We start from the raw sequence: 25,033 nt of genomic DNA on the forward strand, positions 1-25,033 counted from the left end.
AGTTTATGGAGTTTCATCGTCATGTTTCCCAGCGGTGAAACTCGAAGCTCGGCGTGCTGCCGCCGCTGCTCGTCCCGCCTGCCGTACCGTCCGCTCGCTGCTTTACAGAGTCTCACAGATGTGCGGTTACATAAAACAAACCTCTCCTTCGGGGGAAAAAACTACAAACAACCTTTTTCCTCCCGCCGTGTCGATGTGAAGACGGACACACAGCTGCCTTCTCATGACACAATCTCCAAAGAATGTTTACTACAAAGCGTCCGGAGGGAAAACTACCACCATGTCAGAGCTCGCGGCGTTTCAGCTGACTTTTAATTTCACTCTTGATTACAGTTTTGCACCTCGAACACCTTCACCTCTGTCACATCACAGGCTCAGCTGCTTTCAGGCTGCGGTGACTCGACATGAAGTCACTCGTCCTCCGCTGCTGCAGCCTGTAATTGAAAGGTTTTCTATACAAGACGCAGCGGTGATGTAATGTTGGTTTGAAAATCGCATTTTTGTACATTTGCTGGCTGATTTCCTGTCTCCCGAGAGGTCAGAGGTCAAGTGCTGGCAGAGTTTGAAACCACAGATATTGGTTGAGGAATAGTTTCTGTAACTGCTGCATTGATCTTCTGCCTAAATGTAGATTGAGATCAGCAGGTTTACACATTCCTTCACAAGAAGGAGCTGATTGTGGAGAAAAGAGTAAAATAAGACAAAACAGAGAGGTGGAGGTGTTTCAAAATGTGTCAAAAAGTACAAACTTATCCAGGTGTCTTTAAAGCACAAACAGCCACAAAGTGGTGGAAAGTAACTAAGTATTTACTGAACTTAAGTACAGTTTTCGTACTTTACTTGAGTATTTCCATGTGATGCTACTTTCTACATCTCAGAGGGAAATATTGTACTTTCTACTCCACTACATTTATTTGACAGCTTTAGTTACTTTTCAGATGAAGATTTGACACAATGGATAATATAACAAGCTTTTAAAATACAACACATTGTTAAAGATGAAACCAGTGGTTTCCAACCTTTTTGGCTTTTGACGTCTTACAAAAAGCAGTGTGTAGTCGGGGTCACATTTCACATGTCTATGAGTTGTTAACAGCTCCACCAAATAGTGATTTTTCCCTCTAAACTTCTCACATGCTTTCATTTCAATAAATGTTCAAATGATCCAATATTTCAGCAAAAATCAAAGATTAGAGAAAAAGTCCAAAAACTGAAAACAGATTTGTGTATCAGAACTTTGTTTTTTCTTCTTTCCTCTCCCATTAATCATCTCACCACCCCTCAGATTTATCTGCTGACCCTTTGGAGGGGCCCGACCCCTAGGTTGGGAACCACTGGACTAAACTAGCTAACTGTATATAAAGTAGTGTAAACTAGCTCCACCTCCAGCAGCTACAACAGTAACATGCTGCTCTAACACTGATGCTTCACTATTAATAATCTAATGATGTCATATATAATAATATATCAGTCAGAGGGACCAAACCACTACTTTTACTGCAATACTTTAACTACATCAAGCTCATAATACTTATGTACTTTTACTGCAATACTTTAACTACATCAAGCTCATAATACTTATGTACTCTTACTTCAGTAGGATTTTTCATGTAGGACTTTTGCTTGTAATATAGTATTTTTATGTTGCTGTATTGATACTTTTACTTAAGTAAAGGATCTGAGTATTTCCTCCACCACTGCAGCTGTGGTACTGAAACAGGACTGTTGCTGTTGCTTGTTAAGGTTGATTAGGTGCTGAGAGATCAGTCAGAGACTCCCATCATGCAGCGGGGGCTCGGCCGGCCGACAGAGCATCTTAATCATCTGGGGAATGCCGAGTGAATTCCTTTCTGCCAGCTCCTGGGAACACTAAACACACTTTCATTACTTTTAATCAGCGGGGGGAACACCCAGAGACCATGTGCTAATAATTAAAAAATCCTCCAACAACAAGTTTATTTGACCGACACTTAATTAACACTCAATTAATATTTAACACTTAAATCAAAGTCTAATCTTTCAATAAGAATGAATGAGATGATTCTTCATGCTGCAGTGTGGCTGTGTGAGAAGGACGTAGGTGGAGAGCTGGAAAAGCTTCAGTGTTGATAGATGATCACTCATCCAGACCGCAGCGCCAACAGTACCGACAACCCACCCAGAGGAGCTGCAGCGGTAGCAGGGCTGCAACTAATGATTATCTTCATCATCAATTAATCGTTTAGTTGCTTGGTCCATAAAATGTCAGAAAACGGTGAAAAACGTTTCCCAAAGCCCAAGATGACGTCCTCAAATGTTTTCTTTTGTCCCGACCAACAGCCCACAACCCGAAAGTACTGAGTTTACTGTCATAAGGGACTAAGAAAACAGACAATACTTACATCTTAGAAGCTAGAACCAGAGAATTTCCATGTTCATGTCATATGGGAGTTATCATAACTATCAGTTCCGACTTATAAATAGCGATCACATCATCCTCTGAGTCAGAACTACGGCTGGGAAACTTCTAATTTTCTGAAAGCCCCAATAAACAAACATGCATCTGTCTAAAACCCAAAGTTAGACTATTAGATATTAGTCTGCCTTAAGTACATTTATTGTTTTTTTTATAGTGTATTCAAATATAATTGCTTAGAAGCTGCAACATAATAAGAATTATTATTGTCATTATTATCATAATTACATAATAAATGTAAGATCTAAAACAACAACAACAAAAACAAACATATTGAAGTTTATCTACTTGGATATTAAATTACTGTAATTCTGTAATCTTGTTTTATTCAAAACAAAATTGCACAAACTTGATTCCAAATATTACCGTATGTGTTTCTGCGCGGTTCCCACTTCCTGTTTCCACTGGTTGTTATTTCAGCTGCGCTGGATGCTGATCGTTCATTTGTCAGCTACTCTGCGCTGCTAATGGCTCTGTTGATTACAGAGGCTAATCAGGGGAGATTCGGTTTAATCTGCTCCACTCACAGTGAGGAGACATGTTTAGGTCCTGCAGACTTCACTGATGTGTTTCAGCTGTAAACTGGGGGGAAACATACTGGTGACTAGACTTTCTTATTATCCTCTGGAGACCATAAATATCCACTTATCTTGATAATCCAAGTAGTTGTGAAGATATTTTTCCTGTGGACCGACGTGTCAGCTGGAAGACAGATGCAGTCATGCTGTGAATATCCTGAAATGATTATTTTAATGCTTTCTGTAGAGATTTATTTTTCCAGCCTGGACTGTCTCGCTCCCCGTGCTGAATGTCACCCTGCAGCCAGTTTAAGCCTCTGTTTACTGAAACACTGGAGGGCTTGTTACTAAAATCACTTAATGCCCTTTGACGGACAGAAACTGAGCTCTGCTTCTATAGTCCAGATCGGACCTGCTGTCAGGAGCACAACCACAATTTCTTAGGGGGGACTCGGTTAAAGACTAATGACCGTGTCCCAAAAGCTTTTCAAGAGTAAAATCAACACATTAAAACTCCACCAGTAGACACATTTTGGCAAAAAATAAGCTTTCTATTGGAGTAAATCACTAAGTGCTGAAACAGCCCAGTAGCATCTCAACCCTGTTAACTGAAGAGCAGAATAAACTCTGTGTAGGTCGATGTGTCCACATGTGGAGTCGGCATGTACAGGCTAATTCATCATAAATTTTGGGCTGCGGGTGGACGTCTGCAATGAGGACCTTCAAGCGAGACAATCAAGCATTAGAGGACAGAGCCGTGGTGCAAATGATCAAGTAGCTGACTAGACACTAGGGATGTGCAGAGGGCCCAGTATTTGTATTTGTTTCTATATTTGTTGAGGCAGGAAAAATATTTGTATTTGTATTTGAATAAAAGTGGAAATAGGCTTAAAAATCCTGTTTTTTGTTTTCATTACACTTTTAGTTTTAGAATATTAAAGTGTCAGTAGCTCAGCTTTATCTCTGGGGAACACCCAGGAGTGATGTCTAAATTAGGAAATGTGCGTCATGTAGCAGGTGGATGTGACTCCCCTCACTGAGACCTGCTGATAGACGTCCCAGCGGAGCAGAGGAGAGACACTGAGACAGTGATGTAACCGACCTGTGCGCTGGTATTTAACATGTTTTATTTTTTCTTCCTGAAAACAAATAATTTTTAAAATATTTGTATGAAACAAATATTCTTAAAAAAAACCCACTATTTGTCGAATAACGTATTTGTATTCGGGCACACCCGTATTAAAGACTATATTAGTTATTAGCCATAAAGTCTCTCCTGATGTCTGCTGACTGCTTTCTTCGTAATGCCGATCATCAAATCCAATGATTGTCATCTCATGTCAGATTTTGAGAGCAGTAACCGAATAGAAGGAACATCATCTGCGACTATCTCTCCACTGTTATGGCTTCATTTAGCTCAACATTCGTTCATCGTAATGCACATTTCTCTGAATTCTGCAGGATGTGCTTTATAAAGATTAAATACACAGTTGCTTATTCTGTCTGGCTGATGCAGGTGCAAAAAGTGAGCCAAGGTTTTATTTTTTTATGTTAAACATGATTTAAAATGTTGAACATCCGCTGCTGTTTCACATCACTGTCAGGAAGTAACCCTGACTCTCTCTCTTCTGTCTCTTCTTCAGGTACGACGGCGGCCTGAAGCCGATCAGCTCTCCGTCCCTGGAGGAGGACGAGGGCTTCAGCGACTGGACTCAGCGGAGAGAGAGGCGGAGGCAGCAGCGCCTGCAGGAGCTCGGACAGGGAGGCGAGGAGGACGAGGACGAGGAGGACGCCGGCACCGTGAACAGAGCCGTCTCCGAAAAGACCGTCCAGGCCTCCGTCACGTCCTCCAGCCGACTCCAGAGACAGGAGCCGGAGGAGCGGGAGGACAGGGCCAGGACGGAGATGCAGAGGAGGAAGGAACGGGAGGAGGAGACGATCCGAACCGAGAGGGGGAGGAGGGAGAAAGTGAGGGAGGAGGAAGAGCAGAGGAAGAAGGAGGAGATTCAAAGACGTAATACAGATGTGAGTGTCCCCAAACAACTGAGGGGTTTAAAGTCTTCAGTTATTCGGGACATATCAGCCTCCACGTTATATTTAAAGTTATTCAAGACAAGTCTCAAGTAGTTTGAGACTAAACCAAGTTGTGTCTGATCAATTAAGTAAAATCTGTTATTCAAATTATTCAAGATCATACAGTATATTCAAGTTATTTGAAGGAAATCTCAAGTCAGACAGGTTTAAGTCTAAAGTAATTCAAAGCATGTTGCTGTCATGTTACAAGTCCAATTCAAGTATCAAATAATTCATACAGGTGTAATTTAAATTTAGAGTATTTTGAGACAAATCCGAGTCACGTCTCAAGTCATTTCAGACAGGTTTAAGTCAAGTCTTAAGTCATTTGAGATAAGTCAAAGTCAAGCTTGGAGTAATTCAAATCTCAAATTGAGTATTTGAAACAAGTCTTAGTGAAGTCTCAAATCATTCCAGACAATTCAAAGATTATTTGAGACAGTTCCCCGAGTCAAGTCTCAGGTCTTTGAAAACAAGAACGGTCTCAAATTCATTCTTAACAAGTCCAAATAAAGTCACAAGTCACTCAGAGTCTATTTATTCTAAAAGTCTGAAGTCTTTCTAAGCGAATTACTAGTCGACATTCAAGTCTTAAAGATCCCTGAAGGTTGACTAAAAAATTACACAACGTGCATCAGAAGATCTGCTGTGTTTTCATGTGCAGATGGAGAAAAGAAAAGAAGTTAAAGTCTCCTACACGTCCAAGGTTTTCCTTCACCAGGAGCCAAAACACAGCAACTCCAACGGAGAAGCAGCCGACGAGGAAGTGACCACACACATCAACAGCAAAACAAAATGGTCCACCAGGTTCGTAGTTCTTTAATTAAAGATGTAATGAACGTCCATAGAAACTCTCCACCATCGATCCCAACGTTCCCATCAATAAACCGCTAAATACCTACATCAGTTACATGTCGAGGAGAAGTTAAGCTGTTCATTTTTAACACCTCCTTGTGTCTAACAGAGCCGTGGAGTCCGGGGAGGCGGAGGCCATCCTGGAGACGGAGCAGCGTCTGGAGAAGATCCGGCGGGGCCTCCAGGAGAAGGAGAGCCAGGAGCTGGAACATCTGAGACACCGACAGGCCGAGGCTGAGCAGGAGCTGGAGGAGCTGAAGAGGAGGAGGGAGGAGAGACGCCGAGTGCGGGAGGAAGAGGAACGCCGGAGGGAGGAGGAAGAGCAGCAACGGCTGGCTAAAGAGGAGGTGCCTCATTGAAAACTTAATATCTAAGATTTTGAGTGAAATAAAAAAGTTTTATTGGCTGTTAAACTGGTAAAAGTTGAGTTTATGAGTCACAGTTAAAGATACAATCTCTGGTTTTGTTTTAGCTTCCATCAGCTCCTTCAAATCCACAAATCTTCTCCAATGGTTTGAAATTAGACTCGAAACATCAACGACTAGCTGGGACAGATTGTTTGGGGACATTTGGAGGTTTTATAACAAAATCAAGATTGTGTAAACTTAACCAAAAGTAAGGTTGCTAAGCAATAGTTTATATTAACAATGGATAGTGACCACAGAAAATTATTACCCAACTCTGCAGGTCTACAAAGCTTTTTAGCCTCTTTTAGCTCATAGTTTTGTTTTTTAAAGTTGTAGACTAGCTGATGAAGAAAGTGGAAAAGAGCCAGATATTTGTCTAAGGAGTTGGTGGAGACCAAACCAGAGCTAAAAGGAGACTGAAAATTGGATTCGCATTCATCAGGTGGACACAAACAGGATGATCATGTGTCGGCTACATGTCTGCTAACGTGTTAGCCACAATGAGCATATACTGTAAGGATATACCATGTTAAAGGTGTGTCTGATTTAGCTAGTTGTGGAGTTATGCCGCCTTCTAGAGGCCCGAAACGGATTGATTCAGCTTATATATAGCATACGCTGGGTGAACAGATTTGTTGTGAAGCATTTTCTGTAGAGTTAAGAGCCAGTTAGACCCGTGCAGCTGATGTTGAACGTGGAGTTGAACTGTGTTTGTGGCCTGATTCCCAGGAGGAGAGAAGACAGATGAAGGAGGACATTGAGAGGAGGAGGATGGATGCCGCAGAGAGGATGAAGAGTTTGAGTACGTCCAGCGTGAACGGAGACGAGATGTTCAGTCCCGTCAGTCCCAAAGCTCCAACCCAAAAGGTAAAAAAAAAAAAAAAAGCACCTACTGCTTCCTCTGCTGGGATTAGAAAACACTAAAAACATCAAACTAAATGAGTAAATATTATTGGTTAATCAGATATGTTTCTTTCTTTCTAGACTAAACAACACTAACTCTGAAGCACACATGTCTCCATCTATGCAGATATAAATGAAACAAAATCATACCTACATTTACAATGGATTAGCAGTTAAAGACGACATATTCTGCACATTTTCAGCTATATATTTATATTCTGGGGCTCTACTAGAGCTCTACTCCTCCTCCTCAACGGTCGCCATCTTGGCTACGTAGCGGAAGGGGAGGGACCACTTTTCGTGAGTACGTTGTAACTACGGTGAACATCGCCACATTATACAAATGTAAGTTATACATGTGTTTTTTAGCACTAAGCAACACTGTACTGCTGTCGGATATAAGCCATCAGTATGTTTTTTGGCTCAATTTAGCAGTCTGTAATGATTTGGTAGCGCGAACGATAACACGAATGCTAATGCTAGCTAATGCTAATGCTAATGCTAGCTAATGCTAATTTGCAATCGTCATTTCTGGTAAGAGCACAACGGCCATGTTTGATTTTAGACAACACTACCCTGTAGAAATTCACGCACTACGCCAGTAAGTACATAGTGTACACCGTGTACTACATGAAAGTGTACTAGTATGTGATTTGAGACACAGCTCAGCTCTATATTTATATTCTGGGGCTCTACTGGAATGTCTTTGCATGATTTCCAGTTATCTTCTACTGGTCCTTTATGCAGCCCCTCAGTTCAGCCTCTGTCTGAAACAGGCCGTTTTAGCTCCTGTCTCTTTAAGGCCCCGCCTCCTGATGAGCCCACTCTGTTCTGATTGGTTAGTTTCAGGAGGCTGCGCCACAGCTACCTCTCAGCTGCTCGGGAAGCTACAAACTATAGTAGCAGGATTTCACTACTTTTTCCTCATTCTTTACTAAAAATGTCACCTTCTGAAATCCATTCGTACATGTTTGAGCCAAAATCAGATACGAAATATGAGAGTGGACAACACAAACAACACATGGAAACACCTTAGCAACAACCTTAGCAACCAAGGCTACGAAATGGACAGCCGTTTATTGGCATGCACAATGAGTCGACGTCAGCTCGGCAGTAAGGTAGAAAAAACCAAGCAGCCCTGACTTTTGTCTTGCAGGCAGCATTTCTACATACGTTCACCTCAAGTTTTGGAACTTTGACCATGTTTAACATCTGACATCAGAACAGGATATAAATAACAGAAAATCACAAAAAGCATAATATGTCCCCTTTAAGAGTAATATATTACATGGCCTGTAATGTTCGTTTACATAGTGATACTAGAGATGTTTCCAAGCAACAGATATACACATTACTAAAGTCTACGACATTTCCTGAGTTTTAATGGTGAAAGCTCATTTAGTAAATCACTTGCTGTAAACTATGTTGTAGTTGCTAAGAACTTAGGAAGGACTTTAAACACAAACATAGTGAGTGAGTTATGATTAGCTGTTGCAGCTAAATTCAGGAAGCTGTTGTTGTTTTGGGGCTTTTATATGTCGGGTTTACTTTAAATCACACTGAAACTTCCTGGATAGATAGACAGAACTCTAGAAAAGACGTTTTATTGTTTTTTTTTTGGGTGAACTGTCCTTCAGCTTGGTAACTCATTAAGTGATTAACTGACTGACTTGTGTCTTCTGTAAACATGTACACAAACCCAATGACGAATACTTCTGTGTGTTATCTTCACAGCCGAGCAGTTCAGTCTCAGCGTGTAAGTTGCATGTGTGTGTGTGTGTGTGTGTGTGTGTGTGTGTGTGTGTGTTTTCGGCTGCACCAGTAAAAGCATGTTATGTTATCAGAGATCTCACTGATACTCACTGAATGAGTCCAACAAACACAAAGAAGAGACCACAAAGATTTTACTTTCTTATCTTGTGCCGACAAGTTAAAATCTTTTGGGCACAAAATAATAATTAGTACACAGTTTATATTAAAGGAAAGATTCACAATATATCAAGCATGTCTTAAAAACATCAGTCAGGTGTCCATATGAACAGTGAAAGAGGTTTTCCTCGCTGTAATCATTCCTCCTGTTCATACTGGATATTAAAAGATCCTTCAAATGTGCTTTCAATGGAAGTGATGGAGGCCAAAATCCACAGTGTGTCCACACAGTCATTTAAAAGTTGATGTGAAGCTTATATTCAGCTTCATCAGTCTGAGTTATTCATATCAAGTGGATATCTGACACATTTACAGTCTTTTTAGCATCAAATTCCCTCTTTGTGTTTCCTCGGACAGTGTTTCCCTGTTGAGCTGCAGGTGGAAGTATAGTAACAAAAAGAGGAACTTTGGCACTAAAAAGACTGTAACGTTGAAAGATATCTACTTGATTTGACTCATTTGGACGCTGAAGCTTCATATTAGCCTCAGATAAACTTTTAAATACATTTTTGTCTCCCATCACTTACATCACACGAGTCATGTTTCAGTTTGACGTGTGCATGACTCTGCATGCGTCTGCTGCATTTCTGCATCGTGTTTTAGAAGTTTTTCTGTTTCTTCATTGAACTGAATGTTTATAGAGAGTTGTTCTGTGGGTTTATAGAAGAACAGAAACATTTACAGACATTTAGATCATCGAATGCTAAAACTATATATAAAAAAAATAATAATATAATAATAATTTCTTCAGGGAAAACAGCTTTGATGCATTTGTGCTGCATGTTAAAGTCCATTTACTCAGTAATGTGGTGTCATTCTCCATCAAATTGTACCTAACAGGGTTTCACACAAACCTGTAATAGATACACTTAAATATTTGTCTGATTTGAACGGCTGCCTGTAGAGAACAGCCAAACTATTTTCAGTGGAAAGTGGCTAAAGCCTGCTTGAAAAGTCACCAAATGTTTTTGGATATTTGCATATATTTGATGTCATAACATGACTACAGATATAAAATATGACAGTAAAGAAAATAAGTCAAACTAAACTGACTCTAACTAGCTTATTTTTTAAAAGCTGCTATAACCAGAATATACATCTACTGTTAATCTACTTTTAATGTAAAAACTATTTTATGCAGGCTGTTGCACAGATAAAAAAAATCTCATTTAAATCTAGTAGAATTAAAATAAAGGAGAAGTTGTCCAGTCAAACAATGGGAATCAGTGATTGGTTGTTAAGTACACACAATCACATCTGTCTGGATGATGATTGGTCCACTGAATGTGCTGCTGCTCTCTGCCTTCACTCAACCATGGATGTGTTATAAGAAGTGGTCACCGGACTCAAAGATGGCGCCTATTCAACTTTCGTCTGGTGCATGAGCCAAAAAGTTTCTCGCTTCCATGTTGTGTGGACAGACTGAATATACGCAGTGGTGTTTTTCTTGCTCAGCCGTTAGACTTTACATTGGGATGATGTCACGGATTTTTAAATATAAAACCTTCATGGATTAAAAACTCATAATTTAAAGAGTAATAACTGACCTTATTTGCAGCTGGAGGTGTTCTGTCAACAGACGTCTCTTTCATAATGGCGGTTTGTGCGGAAAATGTTTTTCTGCTGCAATACTGCAAGTGACCACTAGGAAAAATTGGCAGCAAGACTGAGAGGTAGCTCCATATCTAGTTCTTAAAAAAATCCAAAGAGCCACTGACACATCAGCACACATTCGCTGAGAAATATTAGCAACTTCTTTCTGTCCAAAAAGTCGCCAGATTTGTCACTAGTTGCTTTTTAAAAAAAAACATATAACAAACACATTTACACCTGGTATTAACATGTGATCTGTATCTTGATAATGACTTCTGATCGATAGGTCTCTGCATTGGCATTAAAGTGCATTGTAGTTTATCAATTGTAACCACACTGTGATTGGATCTCAATATGTAAATGAGTTAGGCGGGTCAGTCACACATGGATCAACGGCTAGCCACCACGGCTACTTGTAGTTTTTGTGGAGCTTGCTGTGAGAGAGCTTACAACTTGCTTCATGAAAGTTGTCACACTGTACAGATGACATTTACACCTGCTGAGATCTGATCACAGTGTGAACCCACGTCCCAATGAGGTCTGGCTTATCGGATCACTTCTGAATGTGTGTTCCCTTATTACAGATACAGATCATATCTGAAGGTGTAAATGGGAAAATCTAGCAAAAAAGTTGGCAAAACCATTTGAACGTTGTGTTTTGATGTCACACTCACATTTATTACAGTTGGTGTGGATACATTTGATAAAATTCCAGTTTTCTAGTCAGACAGATGATTGAGAGATGTCAGGACGTCAGGTGACCTTCAGTCAGTAATGTTAGAATAAAAAGTGTCTCTAATATTCATTTTCAGTGAATCTGGGTCAAAAGGCTTCAGTCTGAGGTTTGAGTGTTCAGCTGGAGCACAAGGGTTCCCTTTGTCTGTGTGTGTGTGTGTGTGTGTGTGTGTGTGTGTGTTCATGCAGTCTGAAAGCCCTGCAGTTCAGACTTTGATGTTTGACCTCTGAGGTCAAAGAAAATACTGATCCTGTCCTGAACATCTGAACATCTGAACATCAGTCTTCTGCTGCCTACAGAGAAAATTAAAAGCAGCAAAATTAAGTTTCACCAACACGTGACAAACAACTGCAGCTGTGATACACATCTGTTTACAGAGTCTCAATACAATACAATACTTTATGTATTTATATTCCATATGTATATTGAAAAGTGTGATTGGTGTCGATACTGTTGATACTGGTTGTGAAGTGATCCCTTCCTAACATGACTCCACTGTAAAGGTCAGTTCATAGTTGTTCATAGTTGTCTAATCAGTGTGGGTTCGCCATCTGCAGATGTCAGCTATGCAGACTGTCTGTACAACATATGAGCCCACTGTGCATGTGTTAGAAAAGCAAACTGGACTCTTGTTCTGTGTGTTGCATGTATAAACTACAGAGTTTAGAAGTGTGAGGAGCTATTCTGGGCTCCACTGGTTTTGGTTCATTTTTCATACAGTTTGGATGAGCATGAAACTCTCCTGGTTAAATCATCAGTACAAAAGATTGAGAACTGCATTAGAAAATATCAGGTTCTTTAGTCAAAAGTCAAAGATACAAGACTGTGGACGTAAACATCATCTGGGTAGAAGTTAACTACGGCTCCCAAGGTGCATTTCAGCAAGAAACAGCCAATCACAGAGCTTAAAACCCAGTCATATGAACCACTAATGATGAGCAGAAGCTAAAAATTACAGTCAATCTACAGAGTGACTCGTCAGTTTGAGTGAATTCAGCGACTACAGTTTTTGTTTTTGTTTTGATTGGCTCATGGGTAATGTAGTCTTCTTAGCCGTGTGCCAAAGTCATGGACAAAACGTGATTTCTCAGAAACAAAGTTGAAATGATGCAAACTGGTGGTCAGAATATAAACCTGTAGGCTCGTTATATTATCCAGAAGAGTCCTGAGTTTCTATGTTCAGTGACATTGTGGAGACAGAATGATGAAATACATCCAGAACCAGCGACCTCTCATACTTCATAACTCCCTTTTCCCGTTCCTCAAATGTTTCGTGTTGTTCTGCCAAATACAACAAAAAAATGAAACTTTTCCTCTTGAATTAAGAGACGTAGAACAACATCTACAGCCCTCCATCCACTAGCTAATATGAGGCTTTAGCAGTCTGAGTTTACATAAATCAAGCGGCTTAGTACCAAATTCCTTCTGTGTGTTTTTCTTGCTGAGCTGCAGCAGCCGGATTCGTCCTGGTAGTTACAGGTTTGTTGCTGGAACGAAACACCAGCAATCAACCTACAAACGACCAGCAAGACGAAGAAAACCACTTGGTTTGTTTAACTCAGACTTCGTCAGAACGAAGGCTGAAGACTTTGTCCTTCATCTCTTACATCAAAGACACGTTAGAAAAGCCTCGAACAGCAGGCTGGGACAAAGGGGTTGTAGGTTGAAAAATTAAAATTACAAAAATTAACAGAACAAATACAAAAAAGGGATTATAATCCAGCAATAGTTGATAAAATGACTTAATGCATTCATAAGGAAAATAGGTCTCTTGTCCAAAAAGGAAGTCTAAAAGCAAACATGTCATTCCAACATGATGATGATTTTATAGGCAATAATAAATGTGTCTCAGAGTGTTGAATGCAGCTGAAGTTTCCCATCATCCTCTGCTCGCGCCGACATGTACAGTTTGATGAAGGCCAGCTAGTCTCGACTCTGTTTGTCTTGGACAGAGTCAAACTGTAATTAACACACTTCTGAGCCGAGGAGGAGACAGAAAACTGACCTCAGACATGTTCTTCTTTTTCAGATCACAGAGAGAACTCAATCCCTGAACCGCTCGCTGAAGAAAAGGTGAATATTTTCATCGATGTCCTGACTGACAGTGATTCATTCTGCAGTGGTGGAAGAACTATGTACTCAAGTAAAAGTACTAATACGACAATGTAAAAATACTCCATTACAGTAAAAGTACATAAGTATTATGAGCTTGATGTAGTTAAAGTATTGCAGTAAAAGTACATAAGTATTATGAGCTTGATGTAGTTAAAGTATTGCAGTAAAAGTACATAAGTGTTATGAGCTTGATGTAGTTAAAGTATTGCAGTAAAAGTAGTGGTTTGGTCCCTCTGACTGATATATTATTATATATGACATCATTAGATTATTAATAGTGAAGCATCAGTGTTAGAGCAGCATGTTACTGTTGTAGCTGCTGGAGGTGGAGCTAGTTTACACTACTTTATATACAGTTAGCCAGTTTAGTCCAGTGGTTCCCAACCTAGGGGTCGGGCCCCTCCAAAGGGTCAGCAGATAAATCTGAGGGGTGGTGAGATGATTAATGGGAGAGGAAAGAAGAAAAAACAAAGTTCTGATACACAAATCTGTTTTCAGTTTTTGGACTTTTTCTCTAATCTTTGATTTTTGCTGAAATATTGGATCATTTGAACATTTATTGAAATGAAAGCATGTGAGAAGTTTAGAGGGAAAAATCACTATTTGGTGGAGCTGTTAACAACTCATAGACATGTGAAATGTGACCCCGACTACACACTGCTTTTTGTAAGACGTCAAAAGCCAAAATGGTTTGAAACCACTGGTTTCATCTTTAACAATGTGTTGCATTTTAAAAGCTTGTTATATTATCCATTGTGTCAAATCTTCATCTGAAAAGTAACTAAAGCTGTCAAATAAATGTAGTGGAGTAGAAAGAACAATATTTCCCTCTGAAATGTAGTGGAGTGGAAGTATAAAGTAGCATCAAGTACCTCGAAATTGTAAATTAAATACAGTTGAGTAAATGTACTTAGTTACTTTCCACTGCTGCCATCTGTAACTGTTTTTCATCAGCTGGAATCATTCTGGATGTTATTTTGCGCATTATTTTATTTTATTTATTTCCCCCAAAACTCAGTTTGACATATTTTATATCTCTGGGAACGTTGGGATCTCCACTAGCACTTAAAATGAAGTTTTGTACATGTGTTCTGAATGGAAGAGAGTTTTAAAGCTTCTGGCAGAAGAGAAAATGAAATTTAAATGCTAACATTTTGTTTAGAGCAGCCAATGAGGATACAGCCTGATCCAGAGCCGACATTGTGTTGAATTTAAGCGATTTATAAGAAATAGAAAAAAAGATAAGATTTGTGCAGTTTTTTTGTTGTTGTCTTGCATAGTTTTAAGATTGATTTGACATTAGAAATAAGCAGAACATCTGGTTTTCTTTTAAGGGATTTCCACATAAACCATTCAGTCCCCCTTTTCAGACTTGTTTCCTGTAAAAGTGGAGGATTTATCCAAGAAGAATCATGACCAGTTTCCCAGAAACAAGTCAAATAATCTAATGTTAATGCTGCTTGACAAGGTTATTTACACTGAAAGTATGTTGACAGCCGAATTGCTCCCATTCAGCCACGAGAGCATTTGCGAGGTCCGGCGCTGATGTTGGGTGATAAGGTCTGACTCGTTCACCCCAGAGGTGTTGGATGGGGTCGAGGTCGGGACTCTTTGCAGGACAGTCCAGTTCCTCCAAACTAAACTGGGGAAACCATTTCTTTATGGAGCTGGCTTTGTGTTAAGGGGCATCGTCGTGTTGAAACAGGAAAAAAATCTTCTTCAAAATGTTGCCACAAAGTTGTAAGAGCAGTATTGACTCTTGAATTGTCTTATTTGCAGTTTGTTGCTTTGGTTAAACTGTCCCTGCAGGCCACCGTACACTCCAACTGACAGACTCATTTAAAGGGCAGCAACTCCTTGTTATTTTTTGGATTAATCGATTGCTGGAACAGGAGAATAATTGGTATTTAAATTGATAAATAACTTATGATAATAATGATCATCAGAATCAATGTTTCAGGTCTGCTAACCCAAACCCTAACCCTAACCCTGACTCTGACCCTAACCCTAACCCTGTCCCTAAACCTGACCCTAACCCCTAACCATAACCCTAACCCTAACCCTGTCCCTAAACCTGACCCTAACCCTAACCATAACCCTAACCCTGTCTCTAACCCTGTCCCTAAACCTGACCCTAACCATAACCATAACCCCTAACCCTAAACCTAACCCTAACCCTGTCCCTAACCCTAACCCTAACCCTGTCCCTAAACCTGACCCTAACCCTAACCCCTAACCCTAACCTTAACTCATTTTTTGGATTAATCAATTCATCTTTTAATTTATAAAATGTCAGGGGAAAAAAAAGTCTTTTTTTAAAAAAAAAAGACATTTTCAAATATCTTGTTTTGTCCGACCAACATTATGAAACGCTAAAATATTCCGTTTTCAGTGATAAGAGCAGCAAATCTCCCCAACTGAGGAGCTGGAACCACAGAATAATTAGTATTTAGATTGATATATATCTTAAATAATGATCATCAGAATCAGTGTTTCAGGTCTGCTGGTTGACACTCTGCTGTCTGACAGTAAACGCTGACGAGGAGGGTCCACGTCACCCTCATCAGCTGTGATTTATGACTCCGGTTAACTCCGTCCAGATGCAGGCAGCTGTGTTTTCTCTGGTGGCCGCTGAGGTCTGTCGGCTCCAGTCAGTCTGCAGCAGGAAGTTATCAGCTCTGCAGAGCTCTCGGCGGGAGTGAAGCCTCTGTTCGGATGATTTTATTTTAAAATAACTACCAGGAACATGAAAGCTCAACCTTTGACTTCAGGAGAGTTGGTGTGTTTCTTTTCACTGAGGTGCAACATATTACACACGTTTATCTTACCGATGATGATTAATCGATTAGTTGATCAACAGAAAATTAATAGCCAGTTATTTTGATAACTGATGAATCACTTTGAGTCATTTTTTACAGAATAAAAGGCCAAAATTCTCGTTTCAGCTTCTTACATGCAAATATTTTGTGGTTTCTTTCATCCTCTATGACAATAAACTAAATATCTTAATTATTTTTAATTTTTTCAGTATTTTCTGATATTTAATAGACTGAGTGATTAATTGATAATGACAGTAATCTGTAGTTGCAGCCCTAATAATGTGTTTCATAGGTCAAGAGGTCAAAGATTTTTATTTATTAAAAAAGATTTGGAAAAAAAAAGACGCAAAGATGCAAACAAACTCCAAATTGTCAGACTTGTATAGTTGACGAGATGTTGGATTGAATTAACGCCAAACTGCAAATATCTAGTAAAATGTTAGAAAAAGGGCAAAAGTGTCGACCACTGTTTCCTAAAATCCCAGGAGGCATCCTCAAACTTTTGCAGATTTTTGCAATTTAACTGTCAAAGTAAAAAAAATCTGACTGAGTCAAACCTTCCAGCGGTGAAACCTCTCAGCAGCACAGCAGGAAGAAACTCATAAAGACCTAAACTGTCTCGAACCAAACGTGTTAGATCGGCGGCGGCTCTCATGTCATCTCAGGTGCTGTCAATCATGACATCATCAGGTGTAAAACCTTCTGTTAAAACGCCTCGGACGTTTTGAAGCGAATGATTCAGATGATAAATGAGGTTTTCCTCCCTCACTGTGAAGGAATAACGTCAACCGGCGGCTCATAACTCGTATATGGAGCTGTTCGAAAAAATCTGAGAGAAGAGGTTTTTGGTGTTTGGGGAAGATGGAGAGTTTGGACAGAAACTAACAGACAAAAACACTTCATACAAGCCTTCATTCATTCATTGTGCTGGTTTGAATTCTGACTTTGTTTTTTTTTTATTTAAGTTTGAATTTGAGATGAAAGTGAAACAAACAGAATCTCTTCTTTCACATCATTGAATTAGGAAGATTCTTTAATGAACCTTGGGATTTCTGGAGATGCCTGAAGGACAATAGATCCCTGATCAGAGAAACCAACAGATCATATCAACATGAAAAATAAAAAGAGGGGGAAAAAGAACAACACATGCAGAGTTTGTAATCTGGTTTTAACTGGTTGTGTTTGTTGTGTTTCGTTTGAATCAGTAACAGCTTTAAGAAGACGCAGCCTCTCGTCCTGTTGCCCAAGATTGACGACAAGCTGGAGCAGTACGCCCACGCTGTTGAGGTCAGCACGCAAACGCACACGCACGCACATGCACGCACACACGCACATGCCTTAGACCTGTATAAAGGCGCCGCCGCACCTCTGCATACAGCATCTGGAAAGCAGGAAAATTCTGAGGAAATTCATGGAAATCTGCATCCAGCCAACCATAAACATCAACATTCTTCAACCGCACTGCCAACACGGCAAAACAAAATGATGTAGTTTCTACTTTTCTACATCAATCTGCTGTTTTTTCTGCACAGTCAGAAGCTCCTGATGTTCACTTCAACCTTTAGACTCTTATTGTCTTACAGCAGCTGAGGGGCAGAAAGCAGCTCTGACCCTTTTTGTGCTGCAGTCACAAACCTCTGGAGCACCTGGACGATGACATCACAGCTCACTGTTTTTTATATGTGACAGATATACGACGGGAATAACCCCCCCCCCCCCCCCCGACGTTCAGAGCTCTTTATTTTTATCCTTCCGTTCCCTGTTATCAGTCCTCACCTCAGGCGGTTCCCAGGTTGATTAACAGCACGCTGCATGACCCGAGGTTAAACAGAGACATTTTTATTTATGGAGTTCTTTTTAAGAAAAAAAAACAGGTTTTACACAAATTACAATACAGATGCAGAAATTACATGTTAAGAATATTCTCATCATATATTTTTGAAGGTTAGATAACATTAACCAGTCTTTTGACACTGTTTTTATTCTCTATACATGAATTAACTTTATTTGTATAAAGCACTTTTTCAGCTTTGGAGGTATGGAGGTTCAGGGTTGCCAATATTAAAATTATGTTGTTTAATCAAACTAATTCAAATAAAAATATGAGAAATGTATTTTCACTGCCACAGTGAATATTTAAAAGACAAATAAATTCTTTTTTTTTTTTTAATTTATCATTTTTATTGCAACCCAAAACCAAACACTCCCATAACGATACCAAAACTGACAGACAACAGAGACAATGTGCCACAGAAATATAAAAATTAAATTGTAAACTGAACCATTACATTTTGAAAAATGTTTTCTTATGTCAGTTAAATGGAAATACCATTTTCATGGTCATTTTTATGGTGGCAAGATTCAGAAAAAAAATAAAACAAGTTTCAAGTTCCAAAATAAAACAGAAGGATCCATTAAGAAATGTATGATATAAAATAGTCTAGAACTGAAGATACAACAAAAGCAATATATTGAGAAAGAAACTGTAACAAGGATAAAGAATAGAAAAATCTAATTACAGGAAGTCTGCAGCATACAATTTACTTGTAAGAAATTATTTCAGTGTGTTGATTCACGAGAAACAGAAAAGTTCCAAGAAATTTATAATAAAGCTATTTGAAATTTGCCACATTAATCGAGGTTTCCTTTAACAAAAAACTTAATTTACATCTAGCACTTTTATTATACACAACAACCAAGAAAAATCAAGTTGTTTTGAGTATTTTATGTCATTTTTTTATTGATTCCAATCCAGTGCAGTATCTTATTCTTTGTTTTTTATACTAACACAAGTTTTTATAAAGAATGTTTTAATTTGTCTTGCAACAAATAACCTTTTTATAGACAGAAACGGCTTGAAAAGATGGAAATATATTTTATTTAACGTATAAAGGTGCTGCAGAACTCTGCACATACTGTACCTGCGACTAATAAATACATACAAAAAAACCATGATAATGTACTTTTTATATCTGCATTTCTTCAGCGTACACAGCACTAACTCGGACTTCTTGTTGTTGTTGTGCAGAACTCCATTGAGACTCGAGCAGTGAAGGTGTCGCTGACCGACCTGCCCAGCGCACCCGAGGTCGTCGCCTCCAAGAAGAACCTGTTTGAAGCCGGAGAGGCCTGGAGCCAGAGTCCCACCAAGGGAGCCTCCTGCAAGGTCAGAAAACACAATTTTTCAGTGTAAAATTGGAAAATTTCAGATTTTGGCAACATGCAATTCTGTCCCCTGGAAATTATGTTCATATACAACTAAATTGGAACAGTTAATATGTAAACTAAATCACATTTTCTCTCAACATAATGAGGAAATGTTGCTAATTAACGTATTTGGCAAGATGCAAAAATGTGGATACTGAACATATGAGTGAAATGTACCTTAAACATTTAAAGCTTGTGTGTACAGATATGAATGAGCTGAAATAAACACATGACACATTTTCACCAGGATGTTTTTATTTTTGCAAACAAAGATGGATATTTAAACTCTACAAAATAAGGGCTTTAACCAAGTATCACGCTGGTTAAACTACTGTGGCTTTGAATGTCCTGTCAGGTGTTTTTGATGAGTGATAATGAGGCTGCGATGTCATTTCTCTCTCAGACTCGTGTCGTGTTTGTCAGTTTGACCGCAGAGCGTCAACCTCTCACCTCTATTTTAAAGTAATAATCTTGATTTTCACTTAAATAAACATCTGTTAAGTCACAGTATTATGATGGTTATGAGCTGGGTGTCGGGGGCGACATTCCCAGGACAAATCCAGAGATAGTGCACAGTTAGTGACACGTTTTCCATCGCTTAGCAGTGGTTGATTAGCCAGAGAGGGTAGGCGGAGCTAACACAACAGACTCACTCTTCAACCCACTTGTATATGAAGTGGTTATGAAGTACTGTTTTTTCTGGTCTCGTCTGCTGTTGTAAGTAAACGGTTACTACGGCCGAACAAACAAAGAAAAGACTGATGACTACAGACTGACGTCACACAGGCGACACTGTTTGGATTATCGCTTATCGCAATAAGTGCCCAAACAGAATGAATCAGAGATCTTTGAGATTGTTACTTTAATTCCTGGCACGACTCGTAATCTCTCTCATGAGTTTAATATGAAACTTCTCTGAATTAGAGAGCGGTGATAATGAGCCGAGACATTACATAAAGTTTGAACTCATGTCTGGTTTTCTGTCTGAGCTCCGAGATTCTGTCTCAACCTTCCAGGGAAAAAACCAAAGACTCACTCTGGGATTTTAGATTTAGATGTAGAGAAGACATTTATGGTTTTATGTTAAGCTAATATGAAGCTTAGGCGTCCAAATGAGTCAAATCAAGTAGATATCTTTCAACGTTACAGTCTTTTTAGTGCCGAAGTCCCTCTTTTTGTTACTATACTTCCACCTGCAGCTCAACAGGGAAACACTGTCCGAGGAAACACAAAGAGGGAATTTGATGCTAAAAAGACTGTAAATGTGTCAGATATCCACTTGATATGACTAACTCAGACTGATGAAGCTGAATATAAGCTTCACATCAACTTTTAAATGACTGTGTGGACACACTGTGTATTTTGGCCTCCATCACTTATGTTGAGACAGGAGCTAAAAACAGCCTGTTTCAGACAGAGGCTGAACTGAGAGGCTGCATAAAGGGCCAGTAGAAGATAAATAAGGAGTTTGTTGAACTGTGAATCATGCAAAGATATTCTAGTAGAGTCCCAGAATATAAATATACACCTGGAAATGTGCAGAATATGTCCCCTTTAAAAATTATAACACTTATTATGAAAAATAAGGCATGTTGATGCTGTTTTTACTGAGTATGTTCTCATTGTTTTTGCTTTGTTTTTTCTGAATCAGGACACTGAAGGGTTAAAGGTCGGCGTGGCGAGCCTGATCACGCAGTGGGTGAAGGGTCCGACCGATGGCAGCAGACAGTCGCCTGCCAAACCGGCAGTAAGTCACAAACACAACATGAAGATGTTTAATTCTCCTCCTTCAGCTCAGACGTTCACTTTCCTCCTGACAGATTTTTATTAAAGCTGCTCTTCATTTATTCAAAGTCTCTGAGCAGAAATCTCAGGTTCCCTCAAACAAACTCTGAGCCAGAGCAATGATTCCTGAAGAAAATGGATCTTAATGCATAAACAAGAACAAAGCAAAGACTTTTGTTTGGTGCAAACAAGCTTTGAATGCCGTGAAAATGATCCATAATGTTTTTTTTAACATTAATTTCTTATAAATGAGACTTGGGACAAAGTGTGGAAAGATCTTAACTGAACAAATTTTCAGATTCTTGAGATGAAATCGACCGTCTGAGTGTGTTTTAAAGAACGGAGCAGCCGCAGGAGAAAACAATCTGAGAGTAGAAACTGTGACGTGTTCAGGTGCAGCTTTGAGAGTTTGTTATCTGAGGTTTCCCTCTTGTGGGAAGAACATGAAGCAGCAGCAGCAGCGGTCAAACAAGAGTCAGAGAATTCATCTTTACTTCATATGTTTGGAAAATATTTTACGCTGGAATTAACTTTTTTTCAACTGAACAAAAATATAAGAAAAAGCATTTAAGACAGAAGCTCTGAGGGCAAAGATGAAAGAATATTACCCCCTTTTAAAGGAAGAACATCTGATATGTTTAATCTGTACATCTGACAAACAAAGAATTGTGTTTTTTACATTAATGTTTCTGCACAAAACAAACAAATAAGACACCAGGTGTTAATTAGTGAGCTTTAGAGGTGTTCATAAGTGTATTTCTGAACTTCTTTGGCTCTTTTTTCTTGTTTCCTCTGCTTCCAGTAGGGCTCAACTAACGATTATCAATTAGTTGTTTGGTCTATAAAATGTCAGAAAGCCCAAGATGATGTCATCAAATGTCTTGTTTTGTCCACAACTCAAAGATATTCAGTTTACTGTCACAGAGGACTCAAGAAACCAGAAAATATTCACATTTGAGAAGCTGAAATCAGAGAATTTGGACTTTTTTTTCTTTAAAGAATTACTCCAACCAGTTAACAGTTGGCAACTAATCAATTAATAGACTAATCGTTGCAGCTTTAGCTTCCAGTCTTCATGCTAAGCTAAGCTAAGCAGCCCTAGCATGAGACTGACATCCATCTTCTCGTCTCACTCTCAGGAACATATTGAATATTATTATTATTTCTCAAACACGTCTGCTGAACACAGAATATCAACCAGTTTGTTTGTATTGATTATTGAATGATTTGTCAGGATGTGAAGCCTGGAGACGTGATGCAGAAGAAGAACATGTGGGAGGTCATCGGAGACTCATCGGGGAGGTCGGGCCAAAGAGTGAAGGTATATATATATGAACTTTTATTATGTTATATTCTTTTCTTTTAATTCTGATAATTCAATCATTTTATTATTCCAGTGTTACCTTTATTGTGAAACACCTTTTATTGTGTATAATTACAGTGAAGTCAAGTCAGTCACAAAGTTTCTGAACCCATTGCACTTTTTTTTTAAACTTTATTATTGAACTTATATGCAAAGGTAAAGGTATAATTAAAGGTCACAGGATGAACTTATCATTGTGTTTTCTCTCTTCAGGGCTCAGCAGCCAGTAAAAAGTACAAATTTGTTGTCACTGGTCACGGAAAATACGAGAAGATCCCTGTCGGAGACGAGAACGAAGGAGAATTCACCAATGGAAAGTCGGGTAAGATAGAAAAAACGTGCACAATAATCAAGTAGAGCAGCAGCAAGAAAGCATGAAGCATCAGAAAAGGTTCATGTTCCAAAACTCAAATTTAGAGCACAAATGATAAATATGCACGACCGATGCATTGGCGTATGTACATAACAAGAAATTTCATATATATATATATACATATATATATATATATACATATACACACACACACACACACACACACACACATATATATATATACATATATATATATACATATACATATACATACATATATATATATGTATGTATGTATGTATATATATACACATATATATACATACATACATACATACATATATATATATATACACACACACACACACACGTCAGGTGTAAAGTTGATGGAAGCTGATCATCAGTTCTGATCTGCAGGTGTGTTTCTGATCCTCATGTTACTCATATTACCTTTAACCAATAGCGACAGTATTCTCTGATGTTTCCGCTGACGGTGATACTGAAATGAATTTGGGGGTCAGACAGTCGGTTTGAAATCAAGTCAAACTTTATTTTTAGCACCTTGCATGTAGCATGGGAGTACAGAGTGCTTCACATAACAAAAAACAAACACAGTTCAAAGTGCTTCACTTAAAATTAAAGACCAGTGATAACAAAATACAGTAAAGGAGATGATTTTTTTTTAAACACATAATTCACAGTCGGATTTAATTTAATTCACCTGAAACAGTTTCTATCATGCATAGAATTTATTTTTATAGGGCAGATTTCTTCTTTCTTCTTTTAAAAAGCCGGAGTTGTACAAAGTGCAGACTTCTCACCTGCGTTGAATATCGGTTTTATTTTTCATTAAAAAAAAAAAAAAAAATTAAAAAAAGAAAAGAAATTGTTTGTTTGCCAGATTTAGGAGGAGAGTTTAAAAATCCAGTCTAATAATTCAAAGGTAGACATTTAAAAAAAAAAAGAAGCCTAGAATATTAATTTTACATTGTTTTGACATATTTTTCAATTATTGATTTTTAAAATGGAAACAAGCAGACCCAGATTAAAAAAAAAAATCTTCCAGTGTTGCATTCAGGTGCAGTTATATGAACTGGAAAAATAAGTTAAATTATCTGGTATCTGCAGCTGAATGTCTGATGTTGGAGTTAAAGGAATAAACTCCCGGCAGGTGGGAAACTTTGCTTTAGATGTATTTAAGTGTGAACAGTTAAGGGAGGGGGGTGGGCAATGGGGGGGGGGGGGGGGGACACAGGAACATGTACCCACTAAAACTGTACCTAGATTAATCTGTAAGTCACACACATGCATTAGAAATCATTAGAAAGAACCTTAGAAAAATAAATACCTCACTCGGCAGGTTTGAGGATAAACTTAGCTAACTTAACATTTGGATTGAATCCAAAGATTATCAGCTAAACCTCCTCCTGACCTTTGACCCCACAGTTCATTCTCCCACTGACCTCCATCACGACGGTGGCTGCTCTTCACATCTTTCATCTTCTCTAACAACTTTCACAAGCTTTTAGTTCAGCGGCCATCTTCAAGTCACAATGAAATTAGACGTTTATATATTTTTCAACCACGTCGACAGAGACTAATTCTCTTCATGTGCTTCTGAAGCGTTTAAAATATAAAGTTGCACCTTTTCTACACAAGCCTCAAAAACTAAAAACATGCTTGAGGTCGCAGTTGTGGAAAACTAGTTAATTCAAGCAAGTTTGTTCTGTCAAACGCTTGTGTGATGGACAACTGTAAAAAAAAACGCTGCTGAAACACATCTGCTGTAGATGACTTTTCATGAAATCTACTTTTTAACATCCAAGTCCAAGTCACAGGGAAGAAGCATATTTTGAAGCTTTAAATTAATACACTCTATTATATTTATCAAGCGAGGCTTCTTCACTAAATTAACAATCAATTCAACAATGAATAAAGTTAATTGTTTTCCCTGTTTGTTCG

At 38.7% G+C, this 25,033-nt stretch overlaps 1 protein-coding gene across 2 annotated transcripts in view; it reads left to right on the top strand.

Moving 5' to 3' along the window:
• Nucleotides 1–25,033, top strand: part of lsp1a (lymphocyte specific protein 1 a) — a 49,474-nt gene that overhangs the window by 17,927 nt on the left and 6,514 nt on the right. For both annotated transcript variants that reach the window (XM_044355902.1, XM_044355901.1), the window contains exons 3-12: nucleotides 4,617–4,998; nucleotides 5,711–5,853; nucleotides 6,011–6,248; nucleotides 7,038–7,175; nucleotides 13,499–13,542; nucleotides 17,609–17,690; nucleotides 19,432–19,569; nucleotides 21,262–21,357; nucleotides 22,630–22,716; nucleotides 22,972–23,080. In XM_044355902.1, coding sequence (XP_044211837.1) covers nucleotides 4,617–4,998; nucleotides 5,711–5,853; nucleotides 6,011–6,248; nucleotides 7,038–7,175; nucleotides 13,499–13,542; nucleotides 17,609–17,690; nucleotides 19,432–19,569; nucleotides 21,262–21,357; nucleotides 22,630–22,716; nucleotides 22,972–23,080 — 1,457 coding nt within the window. The remainder of the gene's footprint in view (nucleotides 1–4,616; nucleotides 4,999–5,710; nucleotides 5,854–6,010; nucleotides 6,249–7,037; nucleotides 7,176–13,498; nucleotides 13,543–17,608; nucleotides 17,691–19,431; nucleotides 19,570–21,261; nucleotides 21,358–22,629; nucleotides 22,717–22,971; nucleotides 23,081–25,033) is intronic.

The sequence above is a fragment of the Thunnus albacares genome, chromosome 7 (genome assembly GCF_914725855.1).
Source record: "Thunnus albacares chromosome 7, fThuAlb1.1, whole genome shotgun sequence".
NCBI classification, from domain to species: domain Eukaryota; kingdom Metazoa; phylum Chordata; class Actinopteri; order Scombriformes; family Scombridae; genus Thunnus; species Thunnus albacares.